Source organism: Haliaeetus leucocephalus, unplaced genomic scaffold (assembly GCF_000737465.1).
Source record: "Haliaeetus leucocephalus isolate CR32 unplaced genomic scaffold, Haliaeetus_leucocephalus-4.0 Scaffold328, whole genome shotgun sequence".
Classification (NCBI taxonomy): Eukaryota; Metazoa; Chordata; class Aves; order Accipitriformes; family Accipitridae; genus Haliaeetus; species Haliaeetus leucocephalus.
Window position 1 is genome coordinate 233,162 of NW_010972764.1, and position 23,924 is coordinate 257,085.

The following is a 23,924-nucleotide window of genomic DNA, read 5'->3' on the forward strand; positions in this document are numbered from 1 at the left end:
TGGTGATGTCTGGCTAACAGATAAGTGATGTCATCAGTTCTACCTGCTCAGTGCCTTCTGTTAGTTCCTAGATTTGGAAGGAACAGGCATCAACCTGTTGTGTTGCTGTTTTGGTCATAGTGGGTTTTGCTCAGATTCTCCTGGGTCCTAGGACAGGGTAATGAGATGAAAATCTTTCCCTTAGCATCATCCAGAGAAGGGAGTTCCTATAAACACCTTGTAGCTGCCACCATTTCAGTTTCTCAAAGCAGTTGTCCTTTCTTTGATGTGTAAAAAGTGAAAGCATTAATTTAGGACAGCTGCAAAACCAGGCACTCGGAAGTCTGTTAACAGGAACATGTTGGAGCAGGGTAGATGATATTGTCCTAGAAGAGGTTTGTGCGGAGTTGGTCTAGCAGTATCCTGTCTTGGAAGACATGACTCTAGTTGCAGGTGACAAATCTTTTAGTCTGTGGTTGTAAAACAAACTTAGCATTTATTCAGCAGCTTGTTAGGGAAGCTTATTATTTTATGCCTTTGTGAATCAGGTGATTACCAAAGTCCTTCAGTCATTTTTGATGCTCAGAACAGGATTGATTTTGATCTTTGTTCAGATTGGTAGTGGCAAGAGTAGCTAAATTGTGGTTTAAGACTTGGAGTTCCACCTGCGCTGCTCCCTTAATGAGATAGGTTGTTCTTCATTCTGAGTTGCTGTAGGCACTAACAAAAGTTCTAAACTTTAAATTCAGTGCATTTTCTTTGAAAAGAGACTCTTTAACTTGCAGGACTAATTATGCTTCATGTTGCTTGCTTCTGCATCTTGATAGGTCACAGATAGAGGAAGTAATTAGATTTGAGATTGGCAACAACTATTGGGATTATCTGTTCTAGCCTTAGTGGCTGCCCAAAGTTATTCATTGCAGCTTTTCAATATATGTTATTTGTCATTAGAACATGCAAATATATGTGTGTGTATATAAAATATATGCATTTATAAAAATACACAAATAGATTGAAGTTAGCATCTGAAAAAAACCCTTCGATGCTGAATATTGCAAAAAGGTACTTACTAGATAACAGATTAACATAAATGGATCTGTTTCAGTCCTAGCTCATGGTCTTACCTTTACCTTTTCAGGCCATGTTCTTAAAACTGCTTCAGGTAATGGAAGGCTACCTGACAGAGTGGTAATACTGATAGTGAGTGATGGAAATCTTAGACATGCTCCTTTAGGGAGAAAGTATGAGGATTGAATTATACATGAAATCACACACCATTGTTATCTACTAATGTACATCTGAGGATTGAAGTCTATATGTTTTTTAAAGAGTGAGAGCATACGGGTTACGTGCTTTTGCTGATCAGTCTGTAGATTGTGATGGAAGAAGGATGCTCAGTCAGGTATGTAAGACGTGATCTGCTAATGAGAACAATCTCTCAGAAGAAAATCTGTTTGGGACAGCAAATGCAAATATGTGATCTTCTGGCTGCTTTAATATGTTCCTTTCTGTTTTGGGTAGGGCCACTTCTACACAGACTTGACTGGTATACTTCACAGTAGCTCACATAGTAGCTTTGGCTTCCATACCTGCTTTTCAGCTGCAGTGCAAGTCAGAAGCTCTGCAGACTGTATAATTGAATAAGACGTATTTATTCAGACATTTTTATGAACTAATTACAGGTGCAGAATGAGGCAATCCAGGAACCTAGGCATGCTATGGCATGAGCTATCCTGCCTCTGTTCCCAAATCTGCTTCAATCAAGACTCATACACAACTTCGTTGGTGGTTTAAACTAAACTGCTTGAGTTTGCCGTAAGTGGATTAGGGAAGGCTTATGATTTCTTTTGGTGGCACAACAGTGGAGGTGGCAACAACTGATGAAAGGAGTAACCAACAGTTTATAGCAGCAGCGTCTTCATTTTGGTGTAACTCCATGCAGGGTGCATATCAAATGTAACTGCCTTAGCACCAGATTACACTAAACTAATGCAATTTGTTTGAGTGCATATTCTTAATTTACGTGAATTTATAGAATCATTTATGTTGAAAAAGAGCCTTAAGATCATTGAGTCCAACTGTAGATGGACTTGAATTTAGTGGTAGGTGCAATTGTGTGTGTTTAGCCACTTGGATATATTCCATTTCTATATTGCTTCTCAATTGAATTCTCTTTTGTATATTTGTTTAGCATGTCATTATGTGAAAGGTGGCATTGTTGCAGGACGCAACAATGTGTCCTGTCCCTGGGAAACGTGTACTGAATTAATCATTGTTTTTCTAGTAGAATTAACATTTTTGTGTTCTGATTTCTTGACCACTGAAATAGCTTGGTCTCTATTCAGCTGCCTTTCTACTAAGTCCTTTGTGAAGTCCTCTGCTACTTTGTAGTGCAGCTCTGAACTTAATTACAATGTGTTTCTTCTAGATTCACTGTCCTAGGCCCACATTGGTCTCTGCTTCTACTTCAGGATAGAGTCCAATTGCAAATATGCCATTTAGAGAGGCTTCTGTAATTTTGAGCCTAGTAGCCATGGGATACTGCAGTGGTGCATTCAGAACAAGATACTCAGTTACTTCAGTGAACAGAAGTATTTCTTGATCAGTTTTTATTTGACCATATAAATTACTGAAGAAATTCTCTGTTCCCAAAATGCTCTTATGTTCCCAGTCTGTTTTCAATGATTATGCTTTTCTGTTAAAGTGGCATTGCGGTTGGAGAATCTTGAAGGACTAAAACATGTTGTCAAGTAGTAAAACCAAGGCTGTGTTTTCCCCTGGATGGCAGACCTCAGCATGTTTGTCTATAACAGCTTGCTGGACAAAATACTTCAGCGAGTGAAGGGTTCCTCTAAAGTCAGATTTAGCCTGATTGGATTCAGTCCTCCAAAGGATAGATTCTGTCCTTCACCCACCAATTTTCAAAGCAGATTTTTCATTAAAACCTGTTCATAGGCCCTGATCTGATTTTTCAAGCTTAAAATAAACGTGTTTGGTGGTTCATCCCTTTCCAGTGTTCTCACAGCATTTAAAGCCTCATTCTGAAGAAGGGAACCTTTTACTGTAAGCAGCTTTCTACCCACTCAAGATCTAGTTGCTATTTTAGACATGCAATTTTAAGTTTTCTTTGTTTCTTAAATTGAGTGGTGACAGTGAACCTTTGGTGTCTGGTGCCAAATAAATCTACAACCCCCCCCAAATGTTTCTTCTTGCTAGTAATAGCAAGATCTTTATAGGTGTCAAATGGGAGACCAATGCTTGTACATTGTCCCTGATACAGAAGCTTTAGCATGTTCTTAACTTCTGCAGTTCCACGCATATGGCACTGGATTTGGAAAGAGTTCTGTTATAAATGTCACTCATGCTTAAAAAGGGGCAGTCAAGAAGTGCCACTAACTTGATCAAAAAACAATGCTGTACAAACTTCTGGAATCCTCTATGATAGAGTTTGACAAACTGGTTTATCCTGTGGAGATAAGTAATCTGTATGAGCTCATTTATTAATCTGTAGTTTTGATAAGGTTAAGTAGGGATTGATGTAAGTATGCCTGGCCCTATGAAGATAATGTGGTTGCATGAGTGGAATTTTAAGCTGAATTTGGCCTGCAGAAACTCTACTGGTAAGTGAGACATGATGCTTTAAGCTTGGTAGGTTCCCTCTTAAGACAGCTGTAAGAGCTTTAAGCTGATCTCTATTCTCTGTTTCTTTCAGGAGCTGGTACATTGGTATTTTATAAGCGGTAAATTGAATGCATTAAGTTAAGTGTCATTCCTAAGGTTCGCTTCTTTTATTGAGATAGGCACACCTAAGTTGTTCCTGATATGAGTAGGATGGGCTAACCAATTTTAACAGAGTTAAGCTGTATTGTTAAGGCTTCTGAGCTTTAAGTATGAATAATTTTCTGGTTACTGATATTAAAAAAAGATGATCTGATGACTGTCACATTATTTCAGGAAACGACGTTGGCAGAAGTTCTTATGGTGCCATGCAAGTGAAACAAGTTTTTGATTATGCCTACATTGTTCTTAGCCATGCAGTATCACCACTTGCAAGATCATATCCAAACAGAGATTCTGAGAGGTAATTAGTCCACTTTTTGAATATCCATTTGTGTAATCAATTAGGAATGTTTGGGTCTAAATCAATAAAAGGAATATTGTTATTTATTGTTTAACTGCAGCTGTATTGAAATCTGCCCAGAAATTTAGGCTGCCCAGTGGTATGAGAGTGTAATACCTCAGTGTGCAGCACTGAAATGAAGACAGCATGACAAAACCCAGGATGAGTCCAATGTGAGGTTCTCTTAGTGTGGAAGGGAGCCAGAAGATAATTGGTCTTCCCTCAAACATTCTGCTTAAAGTATTTCAAAGAAAGGTCTGCTGGTTTAATGTTTGGTATGATGCATGTCTGTACTATGGCGAAAAGAAATGTGTGTGATCAGACTGCTTGTTTAGACACAAAACTAGACAACAAGGCTAGAAATTTCCCTAGTTCTTTAATACATGCTCCAATAAGCTGTTTTAAAAGGCTTGATATATAATTAAGCTATGAAAAGAATCAGTTCAGTTTGGCTATAATGTCAGAACTGCCGTTAAAAGTAGCATACTTCTAGATGTGTCATTTTTAATGCAGTTCTTAATGTCTCATAGAAACACTGTATGGCTAGTACTTTCTCAGCTCTGACTCTGCAAGTTTTCTGTTTTTTGAAAGGGGGAGGAGAAAGAAAATGAAGACATGTCCAACATGTTGTATTTTCATTCAGGTATCTGCTCTAGCATCTGTTATTCTAAACCTCAGTACAAATTGGGGCTAGATCAGAGGATGTCTCTTCCTTGAGAGTTCCCTAGAATCCCAATGGCTTTGAGCTTCCCAGCTAATAGCGGGGGGGGGTGGCTGTAACAAGTCACATAAACTATCTAGATAAAATTTCAAACTCTAGTCAAGCTGTTAACTTCCAGCATTAATGTCATTGGAAGGTGAAATAGTTCTCCTGTAGTAAGTTTACCACAAAGTGGATGCAGTCTTTCACTTGTGGATTTACAACTGACAGTATTTTAATAGTGCATGTGAATTTCTAGGTTTTCTGTGGTGTTAAATTCACAGAGGTTGAGACCACACTTGTGCCTGTGATGGAGGTATAGGAAGAGTGGTACATAGTGTTACACACTGACATTTGAGACTGCTGTTTTACGATGGATTAAAGGTGTATCTGTTAAATGTGTATTGGCTGACAATTCTTGTTGCTGAATGAAACTTCATTCTTACATAAGTATAGATAAAACAACTTAGGGATTCCTGAAATCTTGCTTGTGTCTTCAGTACTGGCCTTCATTAACTTCTCTGTGGTTCTCCAACAGATATAGTCATTCTCTTGTGAGGCACCTGTATTTATTACAGACAGCAAAAAGTATATTTGTCAATGCATTTAATGCTAAAACCAGGACACAGCCTCAGATGTCATCAGTATGTGCACTTCACATGTACACTTCTTATTGTATTTGGGAAAATGTTTGAATTTTGTCACAACGTCAAACCTGGGAAGAAGTCCCTGCAGCAGTGTTCAGGTATCATACATCTGACCTGTCTTTCTGCTAGTTCTGGGCTATCTGTGCCAGTGATGACGAGTTCTGAGACTCAGACATGCCAGTGGCTTGCCATTCTGTCAAAGGGAGTGGTGTGGCAAAAGAAACAGCATTCAACAAAGTCCTGTATGCAAGTAATTCCCCTAGCACCAGTCTTGTCAATGCCAAAGGACCTGTAGGTGGATGATGAGCTGTTTGGCAGCAAGTTTGTTGCAGACCCTCAACAGCAGTCCATATTCAGTCTCAGTTTTTTAGTTAAACCTGATGTGCCTGGGCAATCTGGGTGTATTTCAGATCCTTCTTCTACCCGTTAGGCAGAATGGTCCAGACTGTACGCAGACTTTTCTGGTGGCCTGACTTAAAGCCTTAGCCATCCAGGAGCCCTTTGTCCTGATCAATCTTTTTCCTTCTTTTAGGCTTATTGGTAGTGGGTTAAACTGTAAATAATGGGCTCCCTTTAAGAGCAATGACTAGCTATATGACATTCTACTAGAAGGATCAACAGAGACTAAATGAACACTTGAAAGGGTAGGAACTTGCAGGAGGCTGAACTCCCGAGGCTGACTTGAGTTTATTAATTTTTTTTTCATAATTGGGGCTAGCTTTCCCCTAAGTGGAACAGTTTGTTCTTGAACTACCTAGTGTGTTTGAATTCATATCAGCTTTTTCCAGGGAAAATTTCTGTGTACAGAGTCCTATTTTGTAGATGACAATCTCAGATTTCAAACCTTTCTGGGCGATTGTTGTTACTGCTCTTTTTCAGGGTCAGTCCAACTCAAAGGAGCACAAGCCTAAGTTAATCTAAGGCTTTCTAGCCAGCTGCTGCTTCTGATATTCCCAGTGTGAAAAAAGAGTCAGATTTTGGACCTTCAGCATAGGCCTTTTTCTTGTCCATGTTCTGTAGTAACAAGTCCCACAGAATAATAAGGGGTGGACTGAAATAACTCTTACCAGCATCTTCATTCAAGCTTCCAGATATAACATCTGGAGTGTAGTGAGGGTTGAAAGCTATCTTCTGAGTGGAGACAGTAGTCAGCTGAGTCCTGAAGGTAATTCTTACAGCTACAGACATTACCCTAACACTGTTTTGTCCCCAGTCTCTCTCACCCATCCTCTTTCAAGAACAGCTCAGGAAAGGTTAGTAGACAGTTCAGTATATTTTGTTAGCGCAAACAGATCCCCATTATCTTGGAAGGAAGGGTTTTCCTAGTAGAAAAAGGAGGAGACTGATCCTATTTTGAATCTGCATGACTTGTATGCAAGGTAAAGTTTGGTGTTGTGACTTCAGCCAAGAAGATTGAAAATAATGATTCTTTTCTTAATATTTGGGCCCTTGGGGACATAAGTCTAGCTGTAAAATATAGTTATGGACAGGATAGCTCCTGCTTAAGGGTCAGTGTCAGTATGTGCTTTGAACAGCTTTGGCCATAGCCTGTCACTAGAGAAGAGTGTGTCATCTTAAGTGAGCTAACTAAAGAAGTCTGTAAGGAGTGGTATTTTCATAGAATCATGGAAGGGAAAGGAAAAGACCTTTAAGATCATCGAGTCCAACCATTAACCTAACACTGCCAAGTCCACCGCTAAACCATGTCCCTAAGCATCATGTCTGTATGTTTTTTAGATTCTTCCAGGGATGGTGACTCAACCACATCCCTGGTCAGCCTGTTCCAGTGCCTGATAACTCTTTCGGTGAAGAAATTTTTCCTAATATCCAACCTAAACCTCCCTTGGTGCAACTTGAGGACACTTCCTCTTGTCCTATTGCTTCTTACTTGGGAGAAGAGACTGACCCCCACCTCACTACAACCTCCTTTCAAGTAGTTGTGGAGAGCGATAATGTCTCCCCTCAGCCTCCTTTTCTCCAGGTTAAACAACCCCAGTTCCCTCAGTTGTTCCTCATAAGACTTGTTCAGGAGACCTTTCACCAGTTTTGTTGCTCTTCTTTGGATACAAAGTTTCAAGCTAGTGACCATTTTCCCAGTTTTATTCTGTTTCTTGATAAACCACAGGAAACCTTAGCAGATGTTTGGCAACAAGCTCTTGCTCATTGATTCATGTTCATTGAAATAGTGGACTATTTGTTACTGCCCTGTCCATGGTTTCTTTATTAAGGTGCAATTTCACATTATACCTTGTCTAGCCTAACTACCTGTGGGCTATCTCCTGTCAGCTGCCCTTTTTCTTCCTTCTCTGTATATTCCTGACTCTTGCCTTGGATAAGATCTAGTGATCCTGCAGTCAGAAGGTGAGTCAGATGAACTCTCTGGTCTGACTGAAAGCAAATACATCAACACTCCTGTCATATCAAGAATTTGATCCAGCTTGTGGCTGCATGATGGGCAGATCAGAAGCAAGAGAAGCAGCAGGAGTTCGTGTTTGGGGGAAGTTGGAGAGAGTGGTACTGTACCATTTGACAGCCATAAGTTATGCTGATCTGGATGTGACAAAGATGCATCCTTAGGTTAATATTTATGTCTCTAGGTCAGGATGTTGGCTTGCATATTGACCTGTTGCATGGTTCTGTCGTGGTTTAACCCCAGCCAGCAACTAAGCACCACGCAGCCGCTCACTCACTCCCCCCCATCCAGTGGGATGGGGGAGAAAATCAGGAAAAGAAGTAAAACTCCTGGGTTGAGATAAGAACGGTTTAATAGAACAGAAAAGAAGAAACTAGTAATGATAATAACACTAATAAAATGACAACAGTAGTAATAAAAGGATTGAAATGTACAAATGATGTGCAGGGCAATTGCTCACCACCCGCCGACCGACACCCAGCCAGTCCCCGAGCGGCGAATCCCTGCCCCCCCACTTCCCAGTTCCTAAAGTAGATGGGACGTCCCATGGTATGGAATACACTGTTGGCCAGTTTGGGTCAGGTGCTCTGGCTGGGCATGAGAAGCTGAAAAATCCTTGACTCTAGTCTAAACACTACTGAGCAACAACTGAAAACATCAGCGTTATCGATATTCTTCACATACTGAACTCAAAACACAGCACTGTACCAGCTACTAGGAAGACAGTTAACTACATCCCAGCTGAAACCAGGACAGGTTCACATATGAATGTGTGCTCAGTCTGCATCTCTAAACAGCAGCGTAGCCACATTTGGGAGGCAGACGAGGTCATATGAAATGGGCAATGGAAGACTGGTTCTGCTGTCATGTGCCCTTCCAGTATAACTAAGACTTTTGAAACCTTCAGTTCCTAAAATTGCAGATTGGCAACAGGTTCCTCCTTATGGGTGCCAGACATGTGCAGGTGGATGAGGGGAAGGGACTGTCATGCCAACAGGCCAGAGTTCAGAGTCTGAGGAAGCCTTGGCAGGGTTTTGCTGCTGCATGTCTGCAGTTGTCATTTACAGGTGATAATCTTCAATATATACAGTGATCTTTCCATCTCTGTGCTTGAAAGCTGTTTGGTCTCTTCCTAGTGTACAGTTCAACTGATCTAACTGCTGACAGGTCTGTATGTTAGGTTTGGGTTGCCCCTCGTTGGCCAAGATAGTCCTGGGAGCTCTAGGAGCTGTCAAAGGGAATGTTAAATTTGCCTGCTAGATGTGCTGACACAGCAGAAACGTGCTGTCTGAAACAGTCCTTACTTTGCTTCACATCTTAAATGGTGGGTGTCTGTCACTAGAATGCATGCTGTCTCTTAAGAAGTGTCAGTAGTATCAGCTTTTCCTACACAGAGAATTTGTCTGGGTAAAGGTTTTTATTTTGGGGTTTTTTTTTATCCTCATGCTCAAGCAGATCCTTCTCAGGTCAGGTGTTCCTTAGTCTGCTTTTAGATTATATTGCCCTTTTAATACCAGGGGGATATTTCATAAGTTCAGTTAAGGCCTACCAAACAGTTATTTTGGCTGTTCTTTCACAGACTTGATGTTTTTTCCTGCTCTGGTACTCACTTGTTCATGTGGAGCTTGGCTGGAGCTTTAGATATTTGATTTTACTGAATCTTACGTCAGCAATCTGAGCCTTTTAAGAGTGATCTTAAGATTTACTTGCACTGTAGTTGTGCTATAATGACAGCTAGAAAGTGTCCTGGTGAACTGAGGGCTTGCAGTGTGTAAAAAGAGGAACTTCTAAGCTCCTATCATAAAATAAATCAGATATGTAATTAGCTTGTTCCTGGTTTTACTATATGGTGATATTAAGGGAAAAACCTTAAAGGGTCATCTTTCATAGGAGAGCTGTCTAATTCTATTAGCCAGTTAACTGTGGCTTTTTCCGTGTCTTCCAAACAAGCATCATTGAAGAATTGTGGGAGTGTCTTATATCTGTAGAAATTCTGGCCTCAGCCAAAAAGAAACCCCTAAGCGTGGGACTTCCTCATACTAAAGGCAGGGCAGATTAATAGTATTTTGTTCCTAAGCATTTTCAGTGTTGAAAACAGATATAAGCGCAATTTTTAAATGTTTATTTTAAATTGTTCTCTGACCGCGTGGATGTGCTTGAGTCATATACATACGAAATGGTGTTCTCTGCGAGCAGTATCTAGTTTGATCATGCTTCTTCTTTCTTTGCTGCTATGTTTAAATATATGGCAGTATAGCCTTAATCACCTTTCAGTTTCTGATGTCTCATAATGAATGTTTTTAATTTTGGTGTACAAGCAATGTAGCATGGATCTGCCTTTGAACTCCTGACCTGATAACTTAGTGGATTTCTCCCCCCCCCCGCCTTTCTACCAAGAATGAGAGTGTGGGGCTTTGATCTCTGTTCTTGGTGAAAGGATCTAGTGAGAGAAGGGATTCCCGGGTTCTGTATGTGCAACTCTGCCATAACTGTTGGTGTAGCAGTAGTTTCTTCCTTTACACCTATTTGATAGCAGGCATTTTTGGTATATCAGTCACCCAGGCTGATAAAAATAACACCCTATATAAATCATTTTCCTTCTGGTCTTTGAAGGCGTGACTACTGATTGATTTGCTTCTGGAAAAGTACTCCAAGAAGCTTCAGACTTGACGAATTCCTTCTCCATAAGAGCTTCTGTTACTCAGTCTGTGTTCATTTTCTGGTTCTAAGACCACAGCTAGTAGTAGTTGTGAAGTTTGTGTTATCCTGGAGTAAAAGCTCAAATCTTTCCGAAGGCATTCTCAGATGAAACTTTTTAGCTGCAAGATCTCCTTCTCTGTCCTAGTGCTGAAGAGACCCAGCATGTGTATGAGTCCTATACTGACCTATGTCTTGGAAACTGCAACTTCAGGGCCACAGCTGATTCTCTGCAGTATTGGTCATCCCTGTCTTCATTCTGTCTCCTCTGGATTAACCTCCTTTTTGAGATTGAGAAACTAAAACTGCATCGAGTATTTAAAATGCTGTTACGTGATGGGAGTGTACATTGACAAAATACTATTCTCTGTTTTATTTGTTCCTTTCTTAATGTGCTCTACTTAACTATTGAACTGTGGTTTCCGAAGAATTACCTATTATAACCCAGATCTTTAGTTGCTGAGTGGTGACAATTGCACTTTTAATTCTGCATGTAAAATTCAAGATTTTATTTTCCAACATGCATCATTTTGTCCACATTACATAAATAGAATGGTAGATGACATTCATTCTGTCTGTGAGGCCCTTCTGCAGCTATTGGACTTATAACTTAGTATTATGTTTGCTTAAAATGCTGGACTGCCTTTTTCAGTACTAACACACTGACATGTCTTTGAAGTTGGAAGACCAGACATGGAACGTGTGGTATTTGGTCTTGCATGAAATAGTAATCCGTAAGCTAGTAGGAGAATTATTGCTCCTTTTTAAAGTGTTACTATGAAATGACCTAATAAAGGTAGTCTAAATACCTTCATGTATGTCCTCCCTTCCCATTATACACCTAAACCAAAAGAAAATTCCAGTACAGGTACAATGTACCTTTATGATATGAAATACAAAATAAGCTTTATTGTAACCATTGAAGATTTTCAAAACTAAAATAATTTGCTTTCTCCAAGATGATAACTTTTCACAGCCCATATTTGTACAATAGTCAGTCCTTCATGTATCTTGAGCGTGGAGTTTATAGTTAGTGTTTCAGCCACTAGTCCCTGATGAAAGGAAAGCTTGAAAGTTTAGCTCTTAAACAAGGACACAACTCCTGCTCAAGAAGTAGTACAATTCAAGTAGCTGGGTGTTGGGAAGGTATGTTGGAAAATATTACTTTGTACTTGTTGGTAACTGGTCACTGTTCACCAGGGACCAGGTAGACTTTTTCTCTTAATTACTGTTACGAATTTTCTTAAATTCTAACTTATTCTGGTTTTGGAGCCAGTCTGTTTCTTGTTTCCACTACCTCACGATCCATGGTACTTCCTTTATGATTGTGGGATCTTACACTTTTTAAGTTGTCTTGTAAATCTGTAAGCAAGGACTAGCGAAGGTCTCTGTCTTCAGTGTCAAAGTCAGCCTGGGGGCTGGGATATTAATGTCTTCAGTGCATCCCATAACTGTTGAAATCCAGATTCTGTGGAAAAATATTTTCTGTATGGAGAAATGCAAGAACCTGGAAATTGCTTTTATCAAGCACACTGGTATCTGCATGTATGTTCTTGATAATTAAGAAGCACTCCATTTAGAAACAGAGTAAAAATCTTACCTATGCGTCAGCATGTTAGTATGGTAGAAGATAAGTAATACACTAATTTAAAAATTGTGATGCTTCAGTGGATTAAATGGTATGCTAAGGAAATGAAAGTTCAAAAGGATTCTTTGGTTAGGGATATCTTAAACTGACTTTTAGCATAATTTGATTGCTGGTTGAAATGCTTGCAAATATGTAACAGTCTTTGTTTAATACTTAACTGAAAAATTTTTTTTAGCACATTAGGTAGAATCATCAAAGTGACCCAAGAAGTGATTGACTACAGGGCCTGGATTAAAAAGAAGTGGGGGAGCAAAATTAATTTATCACCTGAACTTGGTAGGTATAGCAGGAATCTTTGAAACCAACTTAAATTTTTTTTTTGAATTTGATGTAATTCAAAATACTCATGCCTTGAAATTAATCACTTTCAGAAATGTAGGAAAAAATAAAAGGAATTTGTAACTTTCTAACCCAAGACTAGTTTTCTCTGAGCCTGTTTTTCAATTAGCTTGTTAAACTGCAGCTCTTCTTAGGCTTCAAGGCCCATGTGTTTGTATTCTGTGCTCTTAAATGATACTTATGTTTTCTGTTAACAGATAATAGGTTGAAAATGAGAGACCAGATAGCTCCGTGCAATGGAGAACAGCAACAGAACAGAGACTCTGAACCATCTTACAACCAACGCTTGGCTTTGTCATTGGCTAGTACACAACAGTTATCCTCTGGCTCATCTGCCTCTTCTGTATCATCACTCTCCGGCAGTGACATTGTAAGCTTTTTCTTTTCATGGGTTAAACTGATAAGAGGCAGAGTTTGTCATACTCTTCAAAGCCTCAACTGATGCAACAGCGGTTAATGTGATACTATCCCTAAGCTGCTACAGCAAATTAATAGCTTCCCCTGCTCAGAAAAATTACTGAAATCAAATATTTTTTCATTAAATTAAATGGGTCTTAATTCCATCCTAAATCTTCGGTACTCTTTGTGGTAGTAGTTAGATGTAATAAAACATAAAAACCCAAGTTAACAGTAGCAAATTAAGTAGAAGAATAGAAACATATCTTCATAAATCTTCCCATCAAGCAAAATCTCCCATTGTGAAATTCTGGTCCTCCCCACCCCTGACCAAATTGAACATGGAACGTCATATTGTGCTGTGAAGGTGAATAATTTTCCTTACTATTTTCAGCCAAGCAGTCAGTTCATGTTTTAATGGTAATGGGGCCCTCATATGTTAAAGTCCTTGCTGTCAGCTTCCTTGTTTGGAAGTGCAGTTTGAAAGTAATTGCTGGGCTTTATTGTAATTTCCTGGAAGAGGAGACTGTAGTCTCTTTAGGTATGTTCCCAGACTCTTAAGATTCTATAAGGTGTTTTTGTTTTGGTATTGAGTTAAATCAACATGAAATTGGGCAATGCAAATTATGAAGCACAAAACTGCATTGCATGGCAAGAGGTGCTCATTATAAATCTACTGAAGCATTCCGTGCTAGGTAGAGGTACTGACTGAACAAGATGTAATAATCAGTTAACTACAATAGTGAATAACTGGATGATGCCAAGAGAAGTCCGAGTACATGTTTCTTGACTGCTTTCAAAAACTAGTCAAATATGGAATTAAAAGTTGGGAATTGTCCCTCATTACTTTTTTATTGAATACAAGCGCTTTCTTTATATGTTCTGGTTGCTTTCTGTAATTCCTTTACTGAATTTCCTGTGTTGAAATGTCTTTTCACTCCACCTTCAGTAAATATGGTAAATGCTTTAGTTGCACCATCTGGCTAATGGAAAAAGAACAGCATGATGCTTGCCAGTGATACTACTAGCCATGCTCCTGGTTTGAGTATGTCAGAAAGATTTTGGTGTAGTAAGTTTTATGAGAAAATCCAAGTATTTGCTTAATATTGTGCAATCCCAACGTAATGGATGGTGAGTAGTTATGACCTCCCCTTAGTCCCTTTTTGCCTGGTGTTGAAGATGAAATTTCATTGCCTGATGCCAGAGAAATTAATGAAAAGTTAAAAGGAAGCTTTTAAAAAGAAAGACCTGCAATCAGCTTGGGCATCCACAAAGTAAATGGAAATGCTACCCTTTTTAACAAAATAAAGCCTTATGCCCATGTGCTTGTGACAGACCCTAGTTTAAGCCCTGGTCATTTATTGGTATTATGTCCTTAGTAGACTGCCAGCATGTTATCTTAATTTGGAATGGAATGGCATGTTTCTGACAAATAACTGATGAGTTCATCCTAATCACACTTGGATATGTGAGGATGAGCAAGTTCTGGTTGAGCAGTCCTGGTTGAGTCGAAGAGGCTATCTGTGGCATGATCTGGCATAATACGATGCCCAGTTTGCAGCAGAGGAACATCTAGCATGTGTGACAACTGGTATTTGTGCAAAAACTGCTGGTGCACTGAAATGGGTATGATGCAGTGAACTTGGGTACCAGCTTCAGAACAAGGGAATATGAATATGGCACATCTCATCACTGTAGAGTTATATGTAGTGTTAACTCTGGTTTTGTGGAAGGATTGTTCAGGAATGATTCTGTATTTGTTTAAAGTTAAATCTTCTGAACTTCTCTGATACTGAAGACATGAAAGCAAGGTATAGATTATAAAGAAAATGCAGGAGACGGGGAGATCCTAGATTGACAATTTGCTGATCTCTTCCCAAATAATTAAGGTTTTATTTTAATAGCAAAATATTTATCCCTATGATGTCACTGTTAACCTTAAGCACAAGCTCTGTGTCAAGACACTGCTTCTGGAGATGCATTTTGCATGACAGCAGAATATCTTTTGCTGTGTATCAACTACAAGATCCTAGCTGTCAAACTAGAGGGACTCAGTGTATTTGCTTTTCAATTTACTGCTAAAGTTTCACTGGTAATAGTGATCAGCTGCACCTTGACCTTTTAGAGATCTGCCTACCAATATAACTGAAGTCAACTTACATATGTTGAGGAAGAGGAAATGGGCTTCTACTGAAGTTAAAGTATTCCAGCCATCCACTCTAGCACGGAGTTAGCTATATTCTGAAGTCATCACATCACTGTACACCAGCCATAAGTCTTGAGGCCTTGCGTATATTCGTCAGTGTGTCCTGGAAGCAGTATTGGCAGTATATATTAAGTATGCAAGCATTATCAAAGCAGTGCAGTATTGCTCTTAGGGATCCTAGAATTTTTATTAAACCCTATAGTTTAATAGTTGCTTGTAACAGTAGTTAGTTTAGTTGGTTGTAATACAGCATGCTGTATGGTGTTTAAAGATTTGCTTCCTTGAAGTTCTAGCAGCAGTACAGATTTTGCCTTGTTCTGTAAATATGGCTTAGCAGCTGAATAGACAAGGCTCCTGGCATCTCGGACTTACGGGCACTTCAGAGATAGCAATGGTTATAGATTTGTTCCAGCAGCCAGAGAACAGGTGTCAGAATAGGACAATAAAAAAGCAGCAGTTTTTTCTGGAGACCGGATTGGCATAAACCAGAGATAACATTTAGAAGTCAGCCTCTTGACTCTTGTACATACTCAGAAAAAAGGAAGTGTAGGGATACAAGGGCTTAAAGTTACTACCCTGAGTTCTTCCCATTCCTGCTACTGCTTTCCTTCCTTCGGGGACCATACTGATGGTAACCTTCTGAAGATGAGAACTTGTGTACCACTGAGGAACAAGAGAACTGCCTCCTTCAAGGACAGCCTTGTCTTTCCCTGTATGTTTTAGATGTATATGCTTTTCCTCAGTATACCGCCTCAAATTCAGGAGGATGATTGCTTTCATCTTTGCATGTCCAGGACTAGCTTGTGGGGGAACATACTTCTGGGCCACTGTCTGCGCAGCCCAAAAGTAAGAACTGGATCTAATGAGACTAAATCATAATTTGTACAAGAAGTAACCTTTTATGGGTTTTCCAAGGCAGCAAAGCTATTTGCAAAATGCCTTATGCTAGCACTATCTGGCTGATGAAATTCTAGTTGTGCTGTCTTTCGTAAGTGTGCTAGCAAGCTGTGAAATCTTAGTCACAAAAGAAAGTTTTCGTAAGGACCAGTAAATTTCAGATCAAAGACTGTGTAGAAGAGAAATCTGTCTTCTGGTATCACTATTCTTATTATTGAGATAGCTGTTCAGTTTATGGGTTTGTCTTACTGTACATGTCAATACAGAGCTCTGACTCTTCCACTGGCACTTCTGTGTAGTTCCTTGCAAAATACCAAGTACTAAAGTTCCTGCCTTGTTACCTCATCTCTGTGAAGCATATAAATATTAGTGATCAGGAGCAAACTGAGGAACACATAGAAATAAACTTATGGACGCAAGGAATCTGATCATCAGAATGTATTTGACTGCACATACATCTTTCTGGATTCTGTTAATTATCAAACTGATCTATGTAGCAAGTCTTTTCTCAGTGAAGTATTCTGCTGTGCAGGTATTTAAAATGCCATATGCTGCCCTGACAAAAAGGCAGTATGTATTCTTCACTTACTCATGCCAACAGGTAAGTTGCAAAATGCCACACATTCCAAAATGATCCAACAAATGTTGAAGTGAATAATGGAAGATGCTTTATAAATATCTTTGCCATCAAGGACAGTGCAAAGCGTGTGAGTTTTTACACTATGGGAGGAAGAGTCATACTGTTCCACAATAGAAAATAAGCCTTTGGCATTAGGAAATCTCACTTCAACCTTCATACTGAGTTAAGTGATTGTTATGAGAATCTGAAACTAGATGAAATGAGCTATGTTTGCCCCCAGCTCTGTGCTTGTTCTGGCTAGTTGCAGATGTCAGTCTGAACTTAAGCAGTGACCAAATTCCTCTTGAAAATGCCTTTTTATTCCCCCCCACCTCCTGGGTGCTTTTTTGTTTTGAACCTGCACTCTGTAATTGGTGACCTGGATTTCTTGTTGCTTAAACATTGCAGAAAGCTGCTTTTTATTAGCTCAGGAAGTCCTAAAGTAATGCTGGAGAATATCTGCTACCTGATCAACAGTCTCTGCCAAGTAAAAAATAGTCCTAGGTATGGTTTTGCAGTCTCATTTTCGTCTGGTATAATTCCTGGTGCTAAGTATGCTCCACAGTTTTGAGGCTGTTATGCCAAATAAAGCATAGCATTTTACGTGACAGTGATACCTCCATATCAGTAACAGATGTAATGGCTCATAGGAAAGTTTTAAAGCTCTTTTCTGGATATATAATCTCATATCCAGTCCAGCACAGAATCTCAAAGTTGTCTGTTAGAAGTTTGCATCTAAGAAATTTCATACACCTTATCTTAGTGTTTCTGGTGATAATGTTTTGGGCTTCTATGACAAGATTTTGTGAAGAGTTCTGAGTTCTCAAGACCATGCAGTCATGTCCAGGTAGTTGAAGTTTCAGTGAACAAGATACCCGTGTAGTCTAGTTTGGGGGAGAACACAATCCTTGCCTCTATTTTACTTTTTAGCATTTATACTATGCTTTTTCAGACTGTTCTTGAAATTTTAGCTGCAGCTATTGCTGTTGAGGCTTTATAACAACCTTTCATCAGAATGTCAGTGCTTGATCTGCCTGCTGTTCTGCCCCCATCAGCTAGGGGATATGCCGAGCAGTGTCTTAAGTGTTTTGTGGAACACCTGTTTTCACTGTCTTCAAGTATTACATATTCAGTACTTTGATTGGATGCTTACATTGTGAGAGTAGTATACAAATATGACTGATAAGACTAAAACTCATTATTCCTATCATTCTGCTGAATGCATACAGGATCCGCACTGACTTTGGAACTGTTGCTTGTTCTGCAGTAATTGTGGGTTAGTACTTGAACTCAACATGCTTAATGAAGTTACCACCATCTCCCCTTCTTTCCTGTTAGTCAAAGACTGTGAAATTTCAGCTTATTAGAAGGAACTGTTGTACTTCCCTATTCACAGAGGTGATAGAGTATATGACATACCTTGTCCTGATAAATGTTGCTTTTTTTAAAGCAATTAAATTTGCAGGTGTAAGGCATGTGTTTATCTGCAGCAGAGGGACAGACACTACATAATAGTTACTGTAACAGCACTTCCTGTAGTCTTGTTAAATCTGTCTTAATGGTTATGATTAATTTGTAGAGTTCCAGTTGAAATTGTGTGTGTGGAGAGGGGGCAGAAGGGGGTGGCCTAACAAAATTCTCAGTCTGAGAGCAAGATTTTCTCCCTTCTTTCTACATGCCTGAATATTCTCATGTCCTAACCAAAGTAATAATTCAAATATGTGTACGGATAGCTGATCATCCTTTTGTAGAAGAATGCAGATTCTATGTTACTCTTTTCCCCTTCCTGAACAAATAAGAGGTAAGAACTTTAATAAGTAGGCCTCTTACATCTTTCTTTAAAGCTTAAGTGACTTGCAGCCAGCTTGTCTCCAAATAAAGCAGTGGGCAACTCTGAGCACGCAGACACAGACAACTTGGTGTTACCAGGGAAAAGCATTTGATTGACATTTAGTTTGGATCATTTAAGAGTTTAAGCCCCAAATCCTTTAAAACTCTACTCTTTTCTCCTATTATTGTTGTGCAGTTTACTGACAGTTTCTGTGGACCAGAGGGGAACAAATTTTTCCAGTACTGCTTTTGCCTATTTTTCACCATGTAGTCCCCACATTTCTTTTTGTGTTTCTAACCCATATTTCTGACCATGTGCTGTTTTATACTGTCTTATGCTCTCCTTCAGTTCTTCTGTCTCAGTTGCTTGAGCAGTCTTTTATCTGTATCCACTTGAAGTAAGTATAAATTTCTGCAAAGCTGCAGGAGGCACAGTTTTGAGCACAAAATTATAAAGTAATTTTATTTAATAACAAGTATTCTAAGCAGCAAAGGGCACAGAAGGAATGTGTACATCAGCAAGTAAAATTGGATTTTACTGCTATGATGTCAGTGAAGCAAGGAGAGAAGCACACAGTTTTGTAAAAGTCAAGCTCAGACTACTTTCTGATGCCAAAGGCTGGTCCTGTTTTTGCCATATCTTAATATTCCCTCCCCTGAAAAAAAACAGAGGTACCTAAGCCATTTTAGGATGGAAGAAAACCTAAATTCAGTATTTATATTCTAGTATGGTATATGTTCAGCTTACATAATGAGTCCTATAATTGAGTGGTTAACTTGAAAAACATGAAATATTACTGTACTCTTAATACAGACCAATTGAAAGCCTGTGAAATGAAAGTATTAGGGATAACAAAGGAAATTTTAAATGATGCACTTCTGGGACCTTTTTTTATTTAAAATGGCTTATCTGAAATATAGTGAGTATCGATAAAACATGGAATAAGCCCACAGTCAGGCCTGGCAGCATATGGGGTGAGGTTAAAGGGGGTACTGTGCTTGTATTTAATCTTGGTAGATACTAATTAGATTACATTTTTAGTTGTCTTTCTGTAAAATTAACACTAATGCTTTTGGAGGATGCATATTTTTCATTTTGCTTGTGTATTCTGTATCTCTTCTTTCACTTTCCGCTCCTGTAAGCACAATGACCTAGATGTTTTCCTTTTGTAATGCAGTTGACCTAAAGGCAGAAAAATCAACCAATTGTGTCTTACTCAAGACTGTTTGTATTGTTTATAGGCTGGCAAATGGAAATGGTACAACTGCATTGATGTAAATTCTCTACCCTGTGACCTCCCATAGAAGGAGAAATTTTGTTCCTTTCAATTCTACTGTATTTACACCATAGTTAAAGTTATGGCTCCACCTACCAAAAAGGGAAATGGCACAAGGTGATGCGGAAGAAATGAGATGCAGGGGGGGGTATAATCCATGAAATCACTTTGGAAGCATGTTGATTTACTGAGCAGAGTTAAGTATGCTGGGGCTAAAACCATTCAAGTGAGAACATGCACTGAAGTTCTGTTCTTGCACGTGGCCCCAAACTATGAAATGCCTGAAGTATTTTGGTGTTGCTTTATGCTCTAAGGAGCGTGGTTTTACACTTTTACTAAGCCAATCCAGTAGTTAGATGTTCTTGCTAGGGATGTTTCTGTTTACTAGCTGCTCCTGCTTTTCTGCCCTGGTGTTCACCTAATCCTATGATGAGCTGATTCAGAAGGTGAAGCTAGTAAAAAGGGGATTACTATTTCTGTGGTTCACCTCTGTGAATTGGCTCAATAATGTCAAATGCTAATGTAGGTATAATGGAGAAGGCCAGAATGGGAAAAGAGGCAAAAGGAGTAAGACTGGCAGCAGTTAGCTGTTAAATCACTTTAATTCTAAGAAAGGAGAGGAGCACATGAAAAAAAATCTGTGTAAAGTGTTTACTATAAACACCAATTTTCTCATTATTTTCAGTTCTTTGCTTTCAAAGATGGAACACAATTTTTACTGCAGTGGTCATTGTTCTCTCAGCTTCCAGCTCCTGAATGTTGTGGGAAAGAGAAGAAAATTGTTTAATTAGTGGCAGAAGTTTGGAGAATAGAAACAGTAAGAACCTTCTTGCCAAGACCTCTAGTTCATTCTTGGGAGGTGGGCAGTGGGGTGTAAGAACCCAAATCTGTCACATAAGCAAGAAATTTGCATTCTATTGTTTAAGTTTTGATTTCTGAATACTGACTTCTAGGATAGTTAGACTCTTTTACCACTGGGCCAAAACTTAAACAGACTGAGACTGTGAATTAATCTTCTTAGGCCACTCCAGCTTTTAAAAAAAACATTGTCTTGGAAATTGAAAGCTCTAAAATGGAAGCTGTTGTCAGTCAGTTGAAACTTCTCAACTGACTACATCATGAAACAAAGCGGAAGGCACCACTTTTTCATGCATTTAGAATCATGGAAAGCAAGCATATGAGTATGATCGAGTGCACATGAAATTCATGGAAACTGAACTGTTGTCTTGGTGGATGAATGTACCAGTACAGTTTACCTTGTATCTTAAGCCTTGAGTTATTAATGGAATGGAATAAGCTCTTACAGCCAGACCTAGTTAGTAAGGAGCTTCTGGTAAGTAAATATTGTTTTGCTGATGGGGTCCTGGGACTTTTTATGAAGGGAGATGCATTTTGCAGAAGAGTAAAGGATTTTTTGTTCTTTCCTGATGTCAGGAAGAGAAGTTTGGATTGTAAGATTGCTTCAGCTCTTCATCTTTCATGCAACTGCAGTGTTTCACTGTTTCTGTCTAGACAGAAGGCTAGAGGATCCCACTTCTCAAGCAAAATTTGCAGTTAGATGAGAGATCATCGTTAACACTTGAGTTTCTAGGTCTCTTCTATACTTTATCTTCTTTCTAACATTAAGGTAAATTAAAGAGTCCTCAGTAATCAAGGCTATGAATAATAGAAATCTTCCTTCCAGGTACTAAGTTCTGAGTCAGGAAGTTGAAAGTGGTTTAAAGAGTATGTTTTAAAATGGAAACTTACTGGTAGGATAAACCTGTATCTGGCAGTCTCTCTTTGTTTCCAAAAGCATCTCTTTAGAAGATATTTTCCTTGCAGGATGAGGGACTCTGTATGATTGGCATTCATAGTAGTAGTATTCAAGAGATTGGGAACCTATCTTGGCTCTTAGTGCAGTCATTGTAGCTTTATCCCTAGATTATTTGCTAAAACTGAGTGATCTTACATTCATCTTTTTGCAGTGTGATGTCTGTAGCCCTTACCCTAATAAGGGTCAGAGCTTTTGTCTTCCAGATACGGATCTAAAGTGTCAGAGTATTACCTGTGTGCATTTACTTGTAGGTCTTCTGAACTTCTGTAATGCTTCAAGTTTGCACATTACACTTAAGAATCCTGTCTAGAAGACCAAATAAGACTTAATCCCTCAGTGTAGGCAGTGCTTGTGGAAAACCAGTTTTGTTCACATTGGGCTCAATTTTCTGGTCACTGAGGTTAACCTTTCAGTTTGAGTAAGAAAGGTAATGCTCTTCACAAAAGGATTTTGATGCTGATGAGAAGTCAGCATATCAATTCCACACAGTAATCCTGTTAGCAATCCAGGATGACCTCAGAAGAGAGAGAAAATCTACTTGTATGAGACGTGTATAAGTAAATAACATTGAGGCAGAAGAACATACCTGTTACAAAATTAAAATAAAGCAACACAAGCTTCCTTGTGCTGAAATTTATCTAGTCTCAGTTAAACCGTATGACTTCCTTTTCTTTTCCATCTGCTGCTGCTTCCATACTGGAGTTAACTTTTTATTGCATAAAACCCCTTGGAAATCTTGTAAATGGGAAGTGTCCCATCTAGGTTAGGTATGTGAATCTTCAGGGGGTCTAATTGTATCTAAGCAGCTGAGAGAGTGGAGAGACTAAAACTATTCCTTGGTCAGGTTTGTGAAGGTTGCATCAGAGAAGATAATGCATTGGTTTGGATAGATGGTAAGATCCCCTTTTCCCTCCCATCTGCCTGCTGATGGTTACTTGTGAGCATGCGCAGAAGTTGTCTGTTCAAACTTGACTACTCATTTTTTTCTCTTTTTATAAGCTTTTTAATAATTCCATGACCAATAGTGTCTAAAGAAACTTCAGCTTAGAAATCCAAGTTTTTGCCCCTGTACCCGACTCTTCCACCTACTTAGTTAAGAAAGTATCAGCTTCATCTTTGTGGAAACCTTAGCCTCTTCCCATGGCTAATATTCTAAGATTGGGCAAAGGAGAAAAATGCCATCTCATCCAGGCAGTTGGCTTTGCACGTGCATACAACTAAGCTTAATTTTTTGATCAGTGCTACAACATGCCCACTGTGAACATATTTATTAAATGGTAAACATCTGATCTCGTAAATAAGACTTAAGTTTCTGCACAGATTCTTGGTACCAGTATGATCTGTCTCTAGTGAATTAATGATGCAAATATCTGAAACTGCTTTGCAAAGGCATTCTGTAACTTTTAGCACTAGTTGACCTAGTAGGAGAGCAGCTCTTTTCTTTCTAGAACCTATTTTTTAGTAAGCACAATTTAGGAGTGATTGTTCTAATAGCTGACAGTTTTATTGAGGACTGTTTCTACTGGGGGCTTTCACTTCAGCTGGGATGCAAGTTTTGCCTTCTAGTACTTCATTGCTTAGGCTGCTCAGTATTCACAACTGTCAGTCTGTCTTAAGTGACCTTCTCCTTTCCCCAAGAAAATCTTTAAAATATTTTTTTTTGTTTCTGTCCTTGAAAACATTTTCCTAGACAGCCTATTCTCTAACTGAAGAATCTAATTTGGAAAGCACAGCCATGTGAGGGCAAGTAGTAGCCCTGGAGGTCTATTTAAAGTTTGCTTGGTTTAAGTGAAGAGTTTTTGCTTCCAGGCAATTAATTTTTAGAGAAAGAGCAATAGAATATTTCAGTAATTAACAGTAAAGATCCTTGATAATCTGAGCCAATAATGTCTTTTAATATGGTAACTCCTAAAGTGATAATTGGCCAAGTCCCATCTCTAGCTATACTTTGAGCCAGATGGCTGGAAATGGAAAAAACACTAGTGTTTTGGGATAAAGAATAGGTTTTTCCATTATTTTCAAGTTCAGAACACTTTGGAATTAAGGGTGAGTTAAAGCAGCAGTAAAATGTAGGGAAGGGTACTTATCTGTTGCCATTGTGTTATGGCTGAAAAATAAGTTTTACAAGGTCTGTGTTCAGAGTTGTTTCAAAAGGCTGTAGCTTGCCTTTCAACTTTCTCAACTTAGAAAATAATTGGTCATTTAAGAATTGAGGCAGTAAGTTGGGTGTTTTCAGGCTTCAGCAATTCCTATAAACCCCTACATCTGTGCTTGCCTCCTTGCTTGTTGTCTGTTAAGTGCTCCAGGCACACAGTGTTTTAACATCACCACTATGACTAC

General features: G+C 39.0%; 1 protein-coding gene across 4 annotated transcripts in view; it reads left to right on the plus strand.

The window, feature by feature from the left end:
* The window catches only part of PAPD7 (PAP associated domain containing 7), a 62,162-nt gene that overhangs the window by 23,850 nt on the left and 14,388 nt on the right, over positions 1-23,924 (plus strand). For all 4 annotated transcript variants that reach the window (XM_010571422.1, XM_010571423.1, XM_010571424.1 and 1 more), the window contains exons 8-10: positions 3,934-4,060; positions 12,380-12,480; positions 12,741-12,913. In XM_010571422.1, coding sequence (XP_010569724.1) covers positions 3,934-4,060; positions 12,380-12,480; positions 12,741-12,913 — 401 coding nt within the window. The remainder of the gene's footprint in view (positions 1-3,933; positions 4,061-12,379; positions 12,481-12,740; positions 12,914-23,924) is intronic.